The sequence below is a fragment of the Mobula hypostoma genome, chromosome 14, assembly GCF_963921235.1.
Source record: "Mobula hypostoma chromosome 14, sMobHyp1.1, whole genome shotgun sequence".
NCBI classification, from domain to species: domain Eukaryota; kingdom Metazoa; phylum Chordata; class Chondrichthyes; order Myliobatiformes; family Myliobatidae; genus Mobula; species Mobula hypostoma.
In genome coordinates, this window is record NC_086110.1 from 79,321,756 (window position 1) to 79,341,923 (window position 20,168).

At 46.3% G+C, this 20,168-nt stretch overlaps 1 protein-coding gene across 1 annotated transcript in view; it reads left to right on the forward strand.

Annotated features, from left to right (window-relative positions):
- Positions 1-20,168, forward strand: part of tango6 (transport and golgi organization 6 homolog (Drosophila)) — a 165,303-nt gene that overhangs the window by 100,362 nt on the left and 44,773 nt on the right. Inside the window, exons 12-14 of the mRNA XM_063067293.1 lie at positions 1,608-1,742; positions 3,788-4,180; positions 5,136-5,193. Coding sequence (XP_062923363.1) covers positions 1,608-1,742; positions 3,788-4,180; positions 5,136-5,193 — 586 coding nt within the window. The remainder of the gene's footprint in view (positions 1-1,607; positions 1,743-3,787; positions 4,181-5,135; positions 5,194-20,168) is intronic.

A 20,168-nucleotide genomic window follows, 5' to 3' on the forward strand; every position in this document is an offset into this window, starting at 1 on the left:
CCTGATCACTATGTATCTGCTTGGGAAGGCCATAATAAATGAAATACTTCTCCCATAACACTATGGCCATCGTGGACGCCCTTTGATCCTTGGTAGGGAAAGCTTGCAAGTATCTGGTGTAGTGATCTGTGATGACTAAGACATTAGCCATGTTGCTGGCATCTGGCTCCATTGACAGAAAATCCATACACACCAGGTCAAGGGGCCCTGGTGGGACAACGGAGCTGCCCTCAGCGTCTTCCTCCGTGTGCATTGAATACACAACTTGCAGTATTCTTTGACCTCCAGCTTCATTTGGCCCAGTAAAACCAATCTCTGAGCAACCCATAGGTCTTTTCAACCCCCAAATGTCCAGAATCATCATGAAGTGACTTCAACACAATCCTCCGATACTTCTCAGGCAGAACCAACTGGGAATGGTGAGGTCGGTCCAGGGGTGACGTGACCCTGTATAGGATCTGGTTCCTCAACTTCAATCTGGGCCATTCCCTCAGTAATGGAGGCACCATGGCGTGTTTCATCTTCTCCACTTGGGCCAGGTCTCCCTTTTCGACTGCTGACCAAATGGTACCGATGCCCAGGTCATCTCGCTGAACAGCTGCCACTTCCCCGGGACTCAGTTCCGGTAACTGGTTTATCTTCAGAGCAGTCAGGTTATAGTAAACTTGTGGAATGGCGTTATCAGAAGCTCCCAATTGATTACCGCTCGATCCTGCCCTTGCCTTCCGTCTGCCTTCACCATGATGGCAAACTGGCACATGACTTTCATCCCCGGGGCAGAAGCGCTCTCCCACTCTTCGTCCCTGTCCAGCCCTTTCTGGTGTCTACAACCTCTCCTTTCTGGACCCTTCATGCAAAGCACAAAGTCCAACCCAGGTGTAAGAGACAGCAACATAGCTCCCCATTTTCCACTGAACAAAAGACCCAGATCACCTCGTCCTCAGGCACACAACAAGAAAAAACACTCCCTTCATGGAATGGCGCACATTCCAAAGCCCCTGTTATCTCTAGCCATAACCCAAACACTGCTGCTACAGAAAGACCATTACATAAGCAGTGAAACCTTTCCCAGGGTGTTACAGGTATACTTAAGACAAAGGTTGATAGATTCATGATTGGTCAGGGCATGAAGGGATATGGGAAGAAGGCAGGAGATTGGGACTGAGAAGGAAATATGATGAAATGGTGGAGCAGACCCAACGGGCCAAATGGATTAATTCTGCTCCTATATCTTATGGTCTTCGGATGACTTGGTGTAATGTCATGCAATCACACCAGCCACTGGCCGTCCGAAAGGTGCCTCAGAATAGGTGCTACACTTAGGACAATGTCAGTGAAAACCAACCATGTGCGCTCAAGGATACTAGTTATAATACAACGGACATTACTCAGTTGCACTGAAACTGCAAACGACTGGCTGTCGCTCACTGAGTTGCATTGGAAGCATCACAGTGAGGAACCCTGCGGCTGTTCTGAAGCTGCGCCAGACAAGAGCAGATTTGGTTATTGGAAATTCTGTTTTTGTCATTTGGAGAGGAGGGTTGCTACGTGTAGTGGGATAACAGCAGAATCAGCAATAACCTCACTGTTATTCTGTGATGGTGCAGGTCGTTGAGTTTATCACCGCTACGTTGGAGCGTTCCTGTGTCAGTTTGGTACATCGAGCCGAGGAGACAGTGGAAGCACAGACGCTGAGTATGGGCATGGGACTGATAGCAGCAATGCTTGGAGGGGCCGTCCAGGTTAGTGAACAGACGTCAGGTTGTGCACACAGACAGTGTTTTCCATTAATTTTACTGCAGCAAGATTCCCGCTTCGTTACTCCACAAGGAGACTTGTGAGAGTGTAGATGCTGAAACTCAGCAGCTGAGCAGCTTCTGTGGGGGAAGAAACTGGCCCAATGAGTTCCTCCAGCAGATTATTTGTTACTACAAATTAATTAACATTAACAGGCCATTTGGCCAAACTTGTGCATGATGCCTGTCCACCTTGATCCTATTTACCTGTGTTTGGCCTATGTCTCTAAAAATCTTTCCTACCTATGTATCTGCCCAAATTCCATTAATCATTGTATTTGTACCCACTTTGTCCACATACCACCACCTCCTATGTGGAAAAATTGCCCCTCTCACCTTAAGTCTATGCCCTGTAGTTTTACACTTACCACTGTCCTGGGAAAAGGACTGTGATTATCTACCTTATCCATGCCCCACATCATTTTTACGAACCTTTCTAAGGTCGTCCCTTAGCTTTCCCCCGCTGCAGGGAAAACAGTTCCAGCCTACCCAATTCTCTTTAAAATGTGTCCTCCAATTTAGGTGACATTCCTAGTATCATTGAATCAAAGAAAAGTACGGCACAGAAATTGGACCTCTTGGCCCATCTCGTCGTCATTAGGTCGCATCTGGAATTTCCAGTTGGCGGACGATTTCCCTCCACACCACTCTGACATATCATGTACGTGGCAGGTTATAGCAGCGGTTTGCCTTTGCCTTCGCCTTCTGCCGGGTGAGTTTAAAGAGATCACCACCTCTTGCAGTGGATGACCAGGACGTCTAAGTGCCTTGTCGTGCTCTTAGCGCTCTGCCAAAGCCAGCTGGCCTGCCTTCTTGACCGTTGGACCATTAATTGGCCTCTTCCGCTCCATCTGCCAGGGCCAGACTTCACACGCTGTGATAGGCAGATCCCCTACCTCACCGAGAGTCGAAGACCCGTCAGCTATCCTCACCCGGTTTGGCCCGTCTGCCAAGATGGTTTACCGGGGTGTGGCCACTGCACGTGTTACAGCTATTTGGAGCCACAGGTGAGAGCTGAGCGCCAGGTGGGGACCAAAGGTGGATGAGCTGCCCTGAAAAGGGCACAGCAGGCCTCCCCCACCAGAGGTGCTACCCCTCCCTAAGCACCCCATACACCCCTTGGCCCATCTAGCCCGTGCAAAACCATTTAAACTGGCGACTCCCATCAACCTGAACTCGGACCATAGCCCTGTAAAGTGAAGCCTCAAATCTTGTTCTCAATCACCAATGAGCAGAATTAGGACATTCATCCCACTCCGTCAAACCCCAATTCTTCCACCTTCTCCTTGTGATCCTTAACCCCCTTAATAATCAGCACCTTGACTGATGAAGACAAGCACATCAAATGCCTTCTTCATCACTATCTCTACCTGTGTCACCATGTTCAGGAAGTACTTGTACTGCTGTTCATCAACACACCCCAGGGCCTGGCCATTCACTCTTTACATCCTGCACTGGTGTAAATTACCAAAATAGCTTGCACTGGTCTATGTTGCATTCCTTTCCCCACTTTCCCAGAACTACCTTTACTGTCCACTGTGCCACCAACTTTGGTGTCATTTGCACACTTCCTCTGGTTTGCGTGACCCTTATCATACTGCCATTTCCTGCTGCTGTTCTCTCATGCCCTCCTCACCTTTCACACCCTTGCCACATGCTGCTTGTGGATCCACATGGTTAGGTTTATTTAGAGATACAGCATGGTAACAGGTCTTTCAACCCAATGAGTCTGTGTCACCCAGTTACAAGCATGTGACCAACTAACCTGCTAATCCTGTGAAATGTGGGATGAAGCCGGAGCACCTGGATGAAACCCATTTGGTCATGGTGAGAATGCACAAACTCCTTACAAACAGCAGTGAAACTGAACCCAGGTCACTGGAGTTGTAATGGCATTACACTAACTGCTGCGCTACTATGCATTTTGTACTCAATCGCCTGTCTCTCACTCGCTCCTCCTCTCCTCTGATCACTGCATCTGTCTGCCCTAGCTGACCTCATCGGACTTTGTTGCAATGAGACCGATGTTGCCTCTCCTCGAACGGCTCTCAGCGTTACATCCTGATCCTGTGATACAAGAGCTGGCGTCAGACCTGCGTGTTACCATTGCCACCCACGGAGCATTCTCCAGTGAAACGGTTTCCAAGGCTGCACACAGTACCGTGGGCAGTAAAACGGAGTCGACTCGTGGAATACAGGCAGTGGAGGCCAGTGCAGTGACCAGGAGCCGAGACAGGAACTGCGCCTCCAATGACTTCCAGCAGATTCTTGAGGCAGCCTTTGACACTGAGGTGTCTGCACGTGCAGCTGCTCTAAGGACACTCACTCAGATGGTTCGGCAACATAACTCCGAAGCCCTTAGTAACCAGGAAAAGGTTCTGACGGTGAGTTCTCACTTTGCTTTGTTGAGGTTGCAGTAGTTCTTGTTGGATGTTTTGCTCCACAGGCTGAGGCCTTAATAGAGTCTAATTCTATCAGCTTGGAAATTTTTAACCAACTTAGAACAGGGGGTTATCTCTGGACCCTTTGACCATTTAGATCTTTTACCATTCAGATCACCTGTCCTCCTGTTACTGCTATCAGTAAATCACCTCTCGTTAATCCATGTTAAACTGCAGAATCTCTCACTATACTGGAGCTTTCCCCCACCCTCGTCACAGCCCACATGATCTCTCAGCTTTGAGTTAGATATACGTGGTGTACCTACACCTCAGGGACTGCAGCGGTTCAGAAAGGCAGCTCATCACCACCTTCTCAGGGGCAACTAGGGATGGGCAATAAATGCTGACTTAGCTGGCGACGACAACATCCCGTAAATGTATAAATAAAAACAAAAAAAATTCCTTCACTGCGAACATCTTGGGTGCCAGTACTGATCCCCGTGCTAGCTGGTTAATCACTTGCAAACAGACTTGGTTAACCAATAGGATTCAGCTGGTATTTGGATATCCTGGCATTTGCATTCGTGGAAGAAAAAGTTTGTGAAAAGCTTTATTCCATTATCTTTCTTCAGGACATTGGCATTGCTAACGATTCTGGTGTGTCTTGTCCATTCCTCGCTGCCCTCAATAAGGTGGTGGTGAACTGCTTGCTAGCCTGCTGATGAAAGTATCCCCTGGGCCCTGAGAGAGAGGTGTTCCAAGATTTTCACCAGTCAAGATGAGGTGTCCGTTAATTGTGTTGCAAGGGAGAATGTGTTGTTTGAGAGAGGTGTATAATTGGCATCAGTCGATGTTGCTGAGGAAAATTGTGTTGATCTGCACAGTTGATTCTGCCTCTGTTTGCCGATCTCCAGAGTCTGGCTGCGTCTCAAGTCGTTGATCTCTTGTCTCTTTCCAGGTGTTTCTGGAAAACCTGAGCCATGAAGACTCGTTTGTTTATTTGTCTGCGATTCAAGGTAAGAGGGTTGCTTCAAAGTTATGTATGACAATATCCACTATTGACCCCATGTGCTGTTATCCTTTGATTCTGATCCCTCTGATCGGGTCTTTGTGAGTCCTGGTCACACGGGAAAAAGAGTTCAAACCCAGCCTATGAACTATAGAGGAACTACTCAGAATCAGATGCTTCAGCCCAGTGACTCTCTGCCAGCTAAGATGCCATCTACGCTAGTCCCATTTGCCCTCATTTGGCCTTCCAAACTTTTCTTATCCATGGATTTGTTCAAATGTCCTCGGGCATCTCATTCCATATACTCACCACCCTGTGTGAAGGAGCTGCCGCTCAGGGACCCTCTTCCCTCTTGTTTTTATTCCATTTCCCGAGGAAAGACTGAGCACATTCATCCTCTCTAAGCTCCTTGTGATTTCATGTAGCTCTGTAAGATCACCTCTCAGTCTCTACATTATGATGAATAAAATCTTAACCTTCCCAACCTCTCCACATAACACATGCACTAGAATCCTGGCAACATTTTCATAGATCATCTTTGTGTTCATAACGATGTCCTTCCTATAACAAGATAATCAAAACTGAAGACAATACTCACAGGAGTGACCTCCTTAGCACCTTGTACAACTGCAGCATAACGCTCCAACTGATATAGCCAATGCCCTGACTGATGAAGGCCAGCATTCCAAAAGTCTCCTTTATCAACCTGCCTACCTATGATGCCACTTTAAGGACCCATATGCTTGTACTCCAAGGTCCCTCTGTTCCACAACACTCCCCAGGACTCAGCTGAAAGTCCTGCCCAGGTCTGACTTCCCAACAACCAACACCTCAAATTTATAGTCATACCAGCGTGGAAACAGGCTGTTCAGCTCAGCTGGTCCAAAGTGCCCCTTTTGAGTGAGTTACATATGTCAGTGTTTGGGCCTTGTCCTCCTCAACATTTCCTCGCCATGTACCTGTCGAACTGTCATCTACAAATAGTTATTGTCCCTGCCTCAGCCACTTCCTCTGACAGCTTGTTCCACATTCATATTACCCTAGTGTAAAAAAGAAGTAAATTCTCCTCCGCTCCAGAGAAATGCTGGAGAAACTCAGCCAGCCAGACAGCTTCTATGGAAATGAATAAACAGTCGCGGTTTCGGGCCATGTCCCTTCTTCAGGACCTTACTCCTGAACTCCTCTACTTCCTCAAATTTTTTGCTTCCTCAGGAGGCTAAAGAAATTTGGCATGTCCCCGTTGACCATTGCCAATTTTTATTGAGGCACCATAAAAGACATTCTGTCTGGAGGTATAACAGCTTGATACCTTGGTACCAATGACATGGGTAGAAAAAGGGAGAAGGTCTTGAAGAGAGAATTCAGGGAGTTGGGTAGGAAGCTGAAAAGCAGGACCTCCAGGGTAGTAATCTCGGGATTGCTGCCTGTGCCATGTGCTAACGAGCACAAGAGTAGCACGACCAGGCATGAGAGACTGGTGTAGGGGGCAGGGCTTCAGGTTCCTGAATCAGTGGGGCCTCTTCTGGGGGAAGGTAAACGTCCAAGGATATACAGTATATTGGAAAGATAGGTTAGTAGGCAGAGGGCGTGGTGTGACCCTTTTTTTGATAGGTTTTCCTTTATCGTCCTTAGTCATCCCAGAAAAGAAACATCCTCTCTACATCTCTTTGATGACCTACCAGGATTGTGTATATTTAAATCAATAGCTTCTCACTCTTACAAACTCCAGTGAATACAAGTCCTGTCTTGTGCAACCTTTCCTCACAATGTTTGAAACTAGTGATATTTTTATTTCTGGCTCGGTTACTCTATAATCTCCCTTCATTTATTTCTTTGCTGAATTGTGAAGTTGAAAACAAGTGGAGTTGGGATAGAGGGAACAAGAGGAAGACTTTGAGCGGGTGGTGAGACTAGGCTGAAAAGCCATAAGGGTGATTCTAGATGAGGTGCAAATAAGGGATGAAAGGTGGCATTAAGTTTATTAGCTGTTACCAAGTTCCACCCTGTAATAATTCATAGCTTGACTCAGTGCGGTTATAGTTAGGGTTGGGTTGAGCACAATGCCCAGCAGCTGTGTGAGACCACATTCTGTACGTAGGTGTGCTGTGTAGTAAGAAATGTAAATAAGAGCAAATTTGCTCTGTAAAAACACATTAAAACAGTTTTTATCATCTAATTGTTGCTCTGCCAGTCGCAGGCTCTGAACTTGTACTGTGGCCCCTCGGTAATCTCAAACAAGAGAAAATCTGCAAATGCTGGAAATCTGAGCAACACACACAAAATGCTGGAGGAACTCAGCAGGCCAGGTAGCATCTATGGAAAAGAGTACAGTTGACGTTTCAATCTGAGACCCTTCATCAGGACTCCTGATGGTTTTTCATTAAATGTTGCTGCTGATCCAAATAGAAACGTTCACTACTGCAGTTTACATCAGGTCAGAGTGGGGAGTTGGATGGAAAGCTTGGAGTCACCCTGACACACTTTGTAAAGTGATTGTACAGCCTGCACACAAGACCGTAAGATATAGGAGCAGAATTAGGCCATTTGGCCCATCAAGTCTGCTCTGCCATTTTATCATAGCAGATTCAATTTTCTTTTCAGTTCCAATCTCCTGTCTTCCCCTCCCCCCAAATCTCTCTTATCTCCTCATGTAACAATTCCATCAGCCAAATCATTGACATATAATCTAACAAAGAATCGGTCCCAACATAGACCCCTGCTGGTGACTAATGGAATACCACTAGTCACCGGCAGCCAACCAGAAAAGGCTCCCTTTATTCCCACTCTTTGCCACCTGCCAATCAGCCACTGCTTTATCCACGCTAGTATCCTTCATGAAGTACCATGGGCTCGTAGCTTGCTAAGCAGCTTCATGTGTGGCACCTTGTCAAAGGCCTTCTGAAAATCCAAGTACGCAACATCAACTAATTCTCCTTTGTCTATCCTGATTATTTGTTCTTCAAAGAATTCCAATAGATTTGTCCTTGAGGAAACCATATGGACAACATGCCTCCAAGTACCCTGAGACCTCATCCTTAATAATCCACTCCAACATCTTCCCAACCACTCAGATCAGATTAACTGATCTTTCTTCAATTTCTCTCCCTTCTTGAAGAGTAGGGTGATATTTGCCATTTTCCAGTCTTTTGGAACCATTCCAGAATCTGGTGATTCGTAAAAGATCATTACTAATGCCTCCACAAACTCTTCAGCCACCATGTTCAGAACCCTAGGGTGTACACCTTCTGGTCCACATGACTTGCCTACCATCAGACCTTTCAGTTCCCAAGAACCTTGTCTCGAGTTATGGTAACTTCACACACTTCATGACCCTGACACCTGGAACTTCCACCATACTGCTAGTGTCTCTCACAGTTAAGACTGATGCAAAATGCTTATCCAGTTCATCCACCATTTCGTTGTCCCCCCAATAATACCACTCCAGCATTGTTTTCCAGCAGTCTGATATCTACTCTCACCTCTCTTTTACACTTTATGTACCTAAAGAAAGTTTTGGTATCCTCTTTAATGTTATTGGCTAGCTTACTTTGGTATTCCAGTTTTACCTTAATGACTTTCTTAGTTGCGTTCAGTTGGTTTTTAAAAGCTTCCTAATCCTCTAACTTTCCACTAATGGTTGCTCTATTACATGCCTTCTCGTTGGCTTTTATGTTGGCTTGTTAGCTATGGTTGTGTCATCTTAACTTTAGAATATTTCTTCCTCTGGCATGTATATATCCTGTGCCTTTCAAATTGCTTCCAGAAATTCCACTCATTGTTGCTCTGATGTTATCCCTGCCAGTGTTCTTTTCCGATCAATTCTGGCCAACTCTACTGTCATGGTTAGAGCATTGACTGATTGATTGGAGGCAGTGAGTGGGAATAAAAGGATCCTTTTTCTGGTTGTCTGCCAGTGACTAGTGGTGTTCCGCAGGGGTCGGCATTGGGACCACTTCTTTTTATGCTGTATATCAATGGCTTTGTTGCCAAGTTTACAGATGAAATGAAGATTGATAGAGGGGCAAGGAGTGTTGAGGAAACAGGTAGGCTGCAATAGGACTTAGATTAGGAGAATGGGCAAGAAAGTGGCAAATTAAATAGAGTGTTAGAAAATGTATGGTCATGCACCGGTAGTAGAAATAAATGTGCAGACTATTTTCTAACTGGAGAGAAAATCCAAAACTATGAGATGCAAAGGGACTTGGGAGTCCTTGTGCAGAACATCCTCAAGGTTAACTTACAATTAGAGTTGGTGGTGAGAAAGGCAAATGAAATTTTAGCATTCATTTCAAGAGGTCTAGAATACAAGAGCAGGGATATGATGCTGAGGCTTTATAAGGCACTGGTGAGGCTTCACCTTGAGTAGGACTCCTCATCTGGGAAAAGATGTGCTGGTATTGGAGAGGGTTCAGAGGAGGTTTGGAGGTTCACAAGGATGATTCCGGGAATGAAAGGGTTATCGTATGAGGAATGTCTGATAGTTCTGGGCCTGTAATTGCTCGAATTTAGAAGGATGAGGGGGGATCTCATTGAAACCTTCCGAATGCTGAAAGGCCGAGACAGAGTAGATGTGCAGAGGAAGTTTCCCATTGTTGGGGAGTCTAAGACACGAGGGCACAGCCTCAGGATAGAGGGGTGTACATTTAAAAGAGATGCAGAGAAATTTCTTTAGCCAGAGGGTGGTGAATTTCTGGAATTTGTTACCACAGGCAGCTCTGGACGCCAGGTTGTTTTGTGTATTTAAGGCAGAGCTTGTTAAGTTGTTGATTGGACATGGCATCAAAGGTTAGCCAATAGACAATAGGTGCAGGAGTAGGCCATTCGGCCATTCAAGCCGGCACCGCCATTCACTGTGATCATGGCTGATCATCCACCATCAGTATCCAGTTCCTGCCTTATCCCCTTTGATTCCGCTATCTTTAAGAGCTCTACCCATCTCTTTCTTGAAAGCATCCAGAGAGTTGGCCTCCACAGCCTTCTGGGGCAGAGCATTCCATATATCCGCCATTCTCTGGGTGATGAAGTTTTTCCTCAACTCCGTTCTAAATGGCCAACCCCTTATTCTTAAACTGTGGGCTCTGGTTCTGGACTCCCCCATCAGCGGGAACATGCTTCCTGCCTCCAGCGTGTCCAATCCCTTAATAATCTTATATGTTTCAATAAGATCCCCTTTCAGTCTTCTAAATTCCAGAGTATACAAGCCCAGGGAAGAAGGCCAGGCAGTGGGGCTGAGGAGGGGAAAAAAGGATCAGCCATGATTGAATGTTGGAGCAGACTCGATGGGCCAAATGGCATAATTCTGCTCCTATGTCTTTTGGTCTTACTCATCTGCAGATTTTCTCATCCTCTCTCATGCCTCTGTAGTTCCCTTTACTCCATTTAATACTGATACATCTGACTTTAGTTTCTCCTTCTCAGGTTTCAGGGTGCATTTGATCATATTATGATCACTTTACCCTCAGGGTTCCTTTACCTTAAGCTCTCTAATATATTTTGGTTCATTGCACGACACCCAGTGCAGAATAGCTGATCCCCTCGTGGGCTTAACCAATTGCTGCTCTAAAAAGTTATCTTGTAGGCATTCTAGAAATAACCTCTCCTGGAACCCAGCACCGACTTGATTTTCCCAATCTACCCACATATTAAAGACCTCATGACTTGTTTTACATTGCCCTGTTGGCGTGCATTTTCAATCTCCCTTTGTAATTTGTAGCCCACATCCTTACTACTGTTTGAGGGTCTGTATATAATTTCCATCAGGGTCTTTTTACCTTTGCAGTTCGTTGGCTCCAAAGAAACATGGTTTCTTTACTGCAGATAAGATATGGAATGCAATGTGTTGCAGTGGAAGAAATATATATTTGCTACATCTGGAGGTGTGTTTGGGTCCCTAGACTGCATGATACAAGCTACAGGGGACGTTTTAGAAGCAGTGCCTAGTTTGTAATAGTTATGGAAAAAGATTGGACAGCTCCCCAAGTTAAAGTCCTAAATTTGGGCAAGGCAAATTTTGAAGGCATGAGGTTGAAACTTGCAGAGGTAGACTGGCAGAGGCTGTGTGCAAGTAAAGGGGCAAATGTCCAGTGGGTGGTTGTTAAAGTGAGATAGGAAGAGTTCAGGGGCAACATGTTCCCATTAGAGTGAAGGGCGAGACTGGCAGCATCTGGGAGCTGTTAACAAAAGGGAAGAAGCATATGTAAGTTATAGACAACTGGGTTCAAATGAATCCCTTGAAGGGTATAGGACATAAGGCTTAAGGAATACATTTAAGAATGAAATGAGGGCTACAAATGGGACATGGGATAGCCAACATGGCAGAAAGAATACAGGGGAATCATAAGATGTTCTGCACCTATATTAATAGCAAAAAGCTAACAAAGAAGGCAATAGGATCAATGTGGTCATGTGTGTGAAATCAGAGAAAGGCGAGCTCTTGAGTGGATATTTCTTATCGGTATTTGCTGTGGAGAAGATCATGGAAGCTAGGGAATTCAGTGAAGTGAATAGTTATGAATTAGAACAAATACACAACACAATAGCAGAGGTACTGGCAATGTTAAAGCGTATTAAGGTGGATAAATCACAGGGCCTAACAAGTGTATTCTAGGACATGATAGAAGGTAGAGAAGACATTCCAGAGTTCCTGCAAAAGATAAGGTTTAAAAAGAGAAAATTTCAACGGGGTTCTTGTTTCAGTCGAAGCAAGCAGCTGAAGAAGGGAGTGGAAGAAATCGGGTAGAAAAAGTCATTTTTTTTTTAACACTGCTCGGGGAGAAGGGTCTGCACTGCGCAGGCGCGTGACGTAGCGCACCAAGGTTTAAAAGCAGACCACCATATACAGCGGCCATCGTCGGAGTGGACTGAGTCAGAGTGGGACGGCTTTGGCTCAACAGGCAGAGGCCAGGGTAGGTTCCAGTAAGTTTGTTTTGTTCAGATTGTTTAGAGTAGAGAGAATGCCAGGCAGGATGTTGGAATGCTCCTCTTGCAGGATGTGGGAAGTCAGGGAGCCCTCCGGTGTCCCTGACAACGACACCTGTAAGAAGTGCATCCAGCTGCAGCTCCTAACAAACCGTGTTAGGGAGCTGGACCAGGAGCTGGATGACCTGCGGATCATTCGGGAGAATGAGGAGATTATAGATAGTAGCTACAGGGAGCTAGTTACGCCAAAGGAGCAGAGCACAGGAAACTGGGTCACTGTCAGGCGAGGGAAGAGGAAAGGGCAGGCAGAGCAGGGTTCCCCTGTGGTCATTCCCCTCAACAACAAGTATACCACATTGGATACTGTTGGGGGGGCGGGGGGATGACTTACCTGGGACAAGCTGCAGCAGCCAGATCTCTGGCACTGAGTCTGGCTCAGCAGTGCAGAAGGGAGGGTGGAAAAAGGAGAGCGGTAGTGATAGGGGACTCGATAGTTAGAGGTGCAGATAGATAGGAGGTTCTGTGGTCGTGACAGAGAATCCAGGATGGTTTGTTGCCTCCCGGGTGCCAGGGTTAAGGATGTCTCTGATCGATTGCATGACATTCTGAAGTGAGAGGGTGATCAGCCAGATGTCGTGGTGCACATCGGTACCAATGACATAGCAAGGAAGAGTGAGGAGGTCCTGGAGAGTGAGTATAGAGAGCTTGGTAGGAAGTTAAAAAGCAGAACCTCGAGGGTGGTAATCTCAGGATTGCTACCTGTGCTACGTGCCAGTGAGGGTAGGAATAGGATGCTCTGGAGGATGGCTGAGGAACTGGTGTAGGGGGCAGGGTTTCAGATTTCAGGATAATTGGGACCTCTTCTGGGGCAGATGGGACCTGTACAGGAGAGACGGGTTGCACTTGAACTACAGAGGGACCAATATCCTTTTAGGGAGGTTTTGTTAGTGCTATTGGGGAGGCTTTAAACTAGATTTGCAGGGGGATGGGAACCAGAGTGCCAGAGCTGACAGTGTGGCTGGGGTGAAAATAAATGATGTTAAAAGTTCAAGCAAATCCGCTAATAGAAAGGTTGTGAGTGGTGGTAAAAATCTTCTGAGGTGTATATATTTCAATGCTAGGGGTATTGCGGGGAAGGCGGATGAGTTGAGGGCGTGGATTGACACGTGGAATTATGACGTTATAGCAATTAGTGAAACTTGGCTACAGGAGGGGCAGGACTGGCAGCTTAATATTCCAGGGTTCCGATGTTTCAGATGTGATCGAAGCAGAGGAATGAAAGGTGGTAGCATTGCTTGTTAGGGAAAATATTACAGCAGTGCTCAGGCAGGACAGATTAGAGGGCTTGTCTACTGAGTCCTTATGGGTGGAGCTGAGAAACAGGAAAGGTATGGCCACATTAGTGGGATTGTATTACAGACCACCCAATAGTCAATGAGAATTGGAAGAGCAAATCTGCAGAGAGATAGCAGGCAACTGCAGGAAACATAAAGTTGTGGTGGTAGGGGATTTTAATTTTCCATATATTGATTGGGACTCCCATACTGTTAGGGGTCTAGATGGTTTAGAGTTTGTAAAATGTGTTCAGGAAAGTTTTCTAAATCAATATATAGACGGACAAACTAGAGGGGATGCAATATTGGATCTCCTGTTAGGAACCGAGTTAGGACAAGTGACAGAAGTCTGTGTAGGGGAGCACTTTGGTTCCAGTGATCATAACACCATTAGTTTCAACTTGATCATGGACAAGGATAGATCTGGTCCTAGGGTTGAGGTTCTTAACTGGAAGAAGGCCAAATTTGAAGAAATGAGAAAGGATCTAAAAAGCATGGATTGGGACAGGTTGTTCTCTGGTAAGGATGTGATCGGTAGGTGAGAAGCCTTCAAAGGAGAAATTTTGAGAGTGCAGAATTTGTATGTTCCTGTCAGGATTAAAGGCAAAGTGAATAGGAATAAGGAACCTTGGTTCTCAAGGGATATTGCAACTCTGATAAAGAAGAAGGGAGAGTTGTATGACATGTATAGGAAGCAGGGAGTAAATAAGTTGCTTGAGGAGTATAAGATGTGCAAGAAAATACTTAAGAAAGAAATCAGGAGGGCTAAAAGAAGACATGAGGTTGCCTTGGCAGTTAAAGTGAAGGATAATCCAAAGAGCTTTTACAGGTATATTAAGAGCAAAAGGATTGTAAGGGATAAAATTGGTCCCCTTGAAGATCAGAGTGGTCGGCTATGTGCGGAACCAAAGGAAATGGGGAGATCTGAAATAGGTTTTTTGCGTCTGTATTTACTAAGGAAACTGGCATGAAGTCTTTGGAATTAAGGGAAACAAGTAGTGAGATCATGGAAACTGTACAGATCGAAAAGGAGGAGGTCCTTGCTGTCTTGAGGAAAATTAAAGTGGATAAATCCCCGGGACCTGACAGGGTGTTCCCTCGGACCTTGAAGGAGACTAGTGTTGAAATTGCAGGGGCCCTGGCAGAAATATTTAAAATGTCGCTGTCTACAGGTGAGGTGCCAGAGGATTGGAGAGTGGCTCATGTTGTTCCGTTGTTTAAAAAAGGATCGAAAAGTAATCCGGGAAATTATAGGCCAGTAAGGTTAACGTCGGTAGTAGGTAAGTTATTGGAGGGAGTACTAAGAGACAGAATCTACAAGCATTTGGATAGACAGGGACTTATTAGGGAGAGTCAACATGGCTTTGTGCATGGTAGGTCATGTTTGACCAATCTATTGGAGTTTTTTGAGGAGGTTACCAGGAAAGTGGATGAAGGGAAGGCAGTAGATATTGTCTACATGGACTTCAGTAAGGCCTTTGACAAGGTCCCGCATGGGAGGTTAGTTAGGAAAATTCAGTCACTAGGTATACATAGAGAGGTGGTAAATTGGATTAGACATTGGCTCAATGGAAGAAGCCAAAGAGTGGTAGTAGAGAATTGCTTCTCCGAGTGGAGGCCTGTGACTAGTGGTGTGTCACAGGGATCAGTGCTGGGTCCATTGTTATTTGTCATCTATATCAATGATCTGAATGATAATGTGGTAAATTGGATCAGCAAATTTGCTGACGATACAAAGATTGGAGGTGTAGTTGACAGTGAGGAAAGTTTTCAGAGCCTGCAGAGGGACTTGGACCAGCTGGAAAAATGGGCTGAAAAATGGCAGATGGAGTTTAATACTGACAAGTGTGAGGTATTGCACGTTGGAAGGACAAACCAAGGTAGAACATACAGGGTTAATGGTAAGGCACTGAGGAGTGCAGTGGAACAGAGGGATCTGGGAATACAGATACAAAATTCCCTGAAAGTGGCGTCACAGGTGGATAGGGTCGTAAAGAAAGCTTTTGGTACATTGGCCTTCATTAATCAAAGTATTGAGTATAAGAGCTGGAATGTTATGATGAGGTTGTATGAGGCATTGGTGAGGCCGAATCTGGAGTATTGTGGTCAGTTTTGGTCACCAAATTACAGGAAGGATATAAATAAGGTTGAAAGAGTGCAGAGAAGGTTTACAAGGATGCTGCCGGGACTTGAGAAACTCAGTTACAGAGGAAGGTTGAATAGGTTAGGACTTTATTCCCTGGAGCGTAGAAGAATGAGGGGAGATTTGATAGAGGTATATAAAATTATGATGAGTATAGATAGAGTGAATGCAAGCAGGCTTTTTCCACTGAGGCAAGGGGAGAAAAAAACCAGAGGACATGGGTTAAGGGTGAGGGGGGAAGAGTTTAAAGGGAACATTAGGGGGGGCTTCTTCACACAGAGAGTGGTGGGAGTATGGAATGAGCTGCCAGACGAGGTGGTAAATGCGGGTTCTTTTTTAACATTTAAGAATAAATTGAACAGATACATGGATGGGAGGTGTATGGAGGGATATGGTCCGTGTGCAGGTCAGTGGGACTAGGCAGAAAATGGTTCGGCACAGCCAAGAAGGGCCAAAAGGCCTGTTTCTGTGCTGTAGTTTCTATGGTTTCTATATATGCATTATCTTCAACAACAGGTGAGGTGCGGGGTGGAAATGTGGGGAGGGGAAAGCAAGAAGCATAGCAATGGGCCATTCAGCCCAACTCATTCATACTGACCAAGTGGAGAAGGTTTGGTGAGTGGGAAAATGGGACACAGCAGGTATGGATTCCACCCCCACCGATGACCCCTTCTCCCATCTTCAACCCTCCTCTTCTTCATGGACACCCCGCTCTGGTCTTCTGCCTGCTCTGGATCTCTTTATCGCTAACTGCCGACGGGACATCAACCGTCTCGACTTCACCACACCTTGTCCCCATTCCAACCTCACTCCTTCGGAATGCTCTGCTCTCCACTCCCTCCGCACTAATCCTAACCTTATTATTAAACCCGCCGATAAGGGGAGTGCTGTTGTAGTCTGGCGTACTGACCTCTACCTTGCCGAGGCACAGCGACAACTCGCGGATACCTCCTCTTATTTACCCCTGGATCGTGACCCCACCAGGCCATTGTCTCCCACACCATCACGGACTTTATCCACTCAGGGGATCTCCCATCCACTGCTACCAACCTTATAGTTTCCACACCTCGCACTTCCCGTTTCTACCTCCTACCCAAGACCCACAAACCTGCCTGTCCTGGCCGACCTATTGTCTCAGCTTGCTCCTGCCCCACCGAACTCGTTTCTGCATACCTCGACACGGCTTTATCCCCCCTTGTTCAATCCCTTCCTACCTATGTTCGTGACACTTCTCACGCTCTTAAACTTTTCGATGATTTTAAGTTCCCTGGCCCCCACCACTTTATTTTCACCATGGATGTCCAGTCCCTGTATACTTCCATCCCCCATCAGGAAGGTCTCAAAGCTCTACGCTTCTTTTTGGATTCCAGACCTAATCAGTTCCCCTCTACCACCACTCTGCTCCGTCTCGCGGAATTAGTCCTTACTCTTAATAATTTCTCCTTTGGCTCCTCCCACTTCCTCCAAACTAAAGGTGTAGCCATGGGCAGCCGTATGGGTCCCAGCTATGCCTGCCTTTTTGTTGGCTTTGTGGAACAATCTATGTTCCGTGCCTATTCTGGTATCTGTCCCCCACTTTTCCTTCGCTACATCGACGACTGCATTGGCGCTGCTTCCTGCACGCATGCAGAGCTCGTTGACTTTATTAACTTTGCCTCCAACTTTTACCCTGCCCTCAAGTTTACCTGGTCCATTTCCGACACCTCCCTCCCCTTTCTAGATCTTTCTGTCTCTGTCTCTGGAGACAGCTTATCCACTGATGTCTACTATAAGCCTACTGACTCTCACAGCTATCTGGACTATTCCTCTTCTCACCCTGTCTCTTGCAAAAACGCCATCCCCTTCTCGCAATTCCTTCGTCTCCGCCGCATCTGCTCTCAGGATGAGGCTTTTCATTCTAGGACGAGAGAGATGTCTTCCTTTTTTAAAGAAAGAGGCTTCCCTTCCTCCACTATCAACTCTGCTCTTAAATGCATCTCCCCCATTTCACATACATCTGCTCTCACTCCATCCTCCCGCCACCCCACTAGGAATAGGGTTCCCCTGGTCCTCACCTACCACCCCACCAGCCTCCGGGTCCAACATATTATTCTCCATAACTTCCGCCACCTCCAACGGGATCCCACCACTAAGCACATCTTTCCCTCCCCACCTCTCTCTGCATTCCGCAGGGATCGCTCCCTGCGCAACTCCCTTGTCCATTCGTCCCCCCCATCCCTCCCCACTGATCTCCCTCCTGGCACTTATCCGTGTAAGCGGAACAAGTGCTACACATGCCCTTACACTTCCTCCCTCACCACCATTCAGGGCCCCAAACAGTCCTTCCAGGTGAGGCAACACTTCACCTGTGAGTCAGCTGGGGTGATATACTGCGTCCGGTGCTCCCGATGTGTCCTTTTATATATTGGCGAGACCCGACGCAGACTGGGAGACTGCTTTGCTGAACACCTACGCTCTGTCCGCCAGAGAAAGCAGGATCTCCCAGTGGCCACACATTTTAATTCCACATCCCATTCCCATTCTGACATGTCTATCCACGGCCTCCTCTACTGTAAAGATGAAGCCACACTCAGGTTGGAGGAACAACACCTTATATTCCGTCTGGGTAGCCTCCAACCTGATGGCATGAACATCGACTTCTCTAACTTCCGCTAATGCTCCACCTCCCCCTCGTACCCCATCTGTTCTATACACACATTCTTTCTCTCACTCTCCTTTTTCTCCCTCTGTCCCTCTGAATATAACTCTTGCCCATCCTCTGGGTCTCCCCCCACCGTCTTTCTTCCCGGACCTCCTGTCCCATGATCCTCTCGTATCCCCTTTGCCTATCACCTGTCCAGTTCTTGGCTCCATCCCTCCCCCTCCTGTCTTCTCCTATCATTTTGGATCTCCCCCTCCCCCTCCAACTTTCAAATCCCTTACTCACTCTTCCTTCAGTTAGTCCTGACGAAGGGTCTCGGCCTGAAACGTCGACTGCACCTCTTCCTACAGATGCTGCCTGGCCTGCTGCGTTCACCAGCAACTTTTTTGTGTGTTGCATGGATTCATTTAAATGTTTTTGTTGGCAGCTTTTATGTTTGTGAACAGTATGTATTTCTGAATTACCCTCATCAACCTGGTGATTAATCTGGGTGCTTTGAAGACTGATACGTGATATTTTACCTCTATTGTGAGAGCAGTTTCTCAATAGTATGACACAATGTAAACACAGTTTGCACTGGTTACTACTACTCTGATGCGTCAATGTCAGATTTCCGGCAGCCTTGTGCTTGTCAGTCACAACATTTCTGAGAAGCTAGAGGGGTTCTGCAGAGGCCTCGCAGTGTAGTTGAGGGAAAGGACAAATCACTTTCAATAAGGCTTGAAGAAGTTCCCAAGAATCAGACTTATCAAATGTGGGAGGATTTAATTTCAGTTTGAAATAAGAGTTTTAATCTAGAAAATTCACCTGACATTCGAGCTGATGTGGGGATGAATGAGTGGTTTTGAAACAGTGGCTGGAGTGCATTTTGTTCCTCTACCTTCCGCAGAGAGCTGTTTGAAACAGCATCTGCCATCCTTCGCGAGCAACACAGAGTGAGATGTGGAGAGGTTGGAGGTGCAAGGTCGATAGCATCTGTGGGTAGAGAAGCTCAGTTAATGATTCAAGTCAGTGACTTTTTGTAGGGTCGAAATAGGCCCTTCGGACTGACATACATGCCAACCAAGGTGACTTCTTCAGTTGGTCTCATTTGCCTGTGTTTGGCCCATATCTCTCTCACTGGACTAAGTGTGTGTGCTCTGTGAAATGATCACCCTGTTCGTGCTTGGTCTCATTGGTGAAGGAGTCCACATCGGGAGCACCAGATACAGTTCAGGTGAATCTCTGTCTCACCTGGAGGGGCTGTTGAGGTCCTGGGATCAGGGTGGGAGTGGTGGCAACACATGTTTCACTTCCTGTGAAGGCAGGGGAAGTGCCAGGGGTCAGGGAGGGATGAATGGACCAGGAGTTATGGAACAAGTGGTCCTTTTGGAAGGTGGACAGGTGTGGAAAGGAGATGAGATTTGGCCACCAGCCAAAGTTTTATCAGCTGCATTGTGAATTTCCACTTTTTCTAATGAATCCCTAACTGAAAAAGTGTAGCCTTTCAACTGAGCTCCCAAGTTCCCTCTGTACATCAGTGTTCACAGTTCTCCGGGATTTATTGTATATTTTTATCTTACATTTGACCATCCAAGTTATACACCTCACACTTGTCTATTTGCCATTTCTCCACCCAACTTTCCAACTGGTCTATATCCTGTTGAATCTTTTGACAACCTTCATCACTATCTACAACTCCACCAATGTTTTGTCATCTGTGACGTTACCAAACCGACCATCTCCATTTTCATCCAAATCATTTACATCATCAACAGCAGAAGTCCCAGCACTGAATGCCACTGGTCACAAACCTCCAGTCAGAAAAATGGGTCTCTGTCTCTATCTCTATCACGAGTTCTGATGCAATGTAATCCTGAAACATCGACCATTCTTTTGCCTCCATAGATTCTGCTCGACCCACTGAGTTCTTTATGTATTTGCAGTCTATTGTGTTGTAGACACTT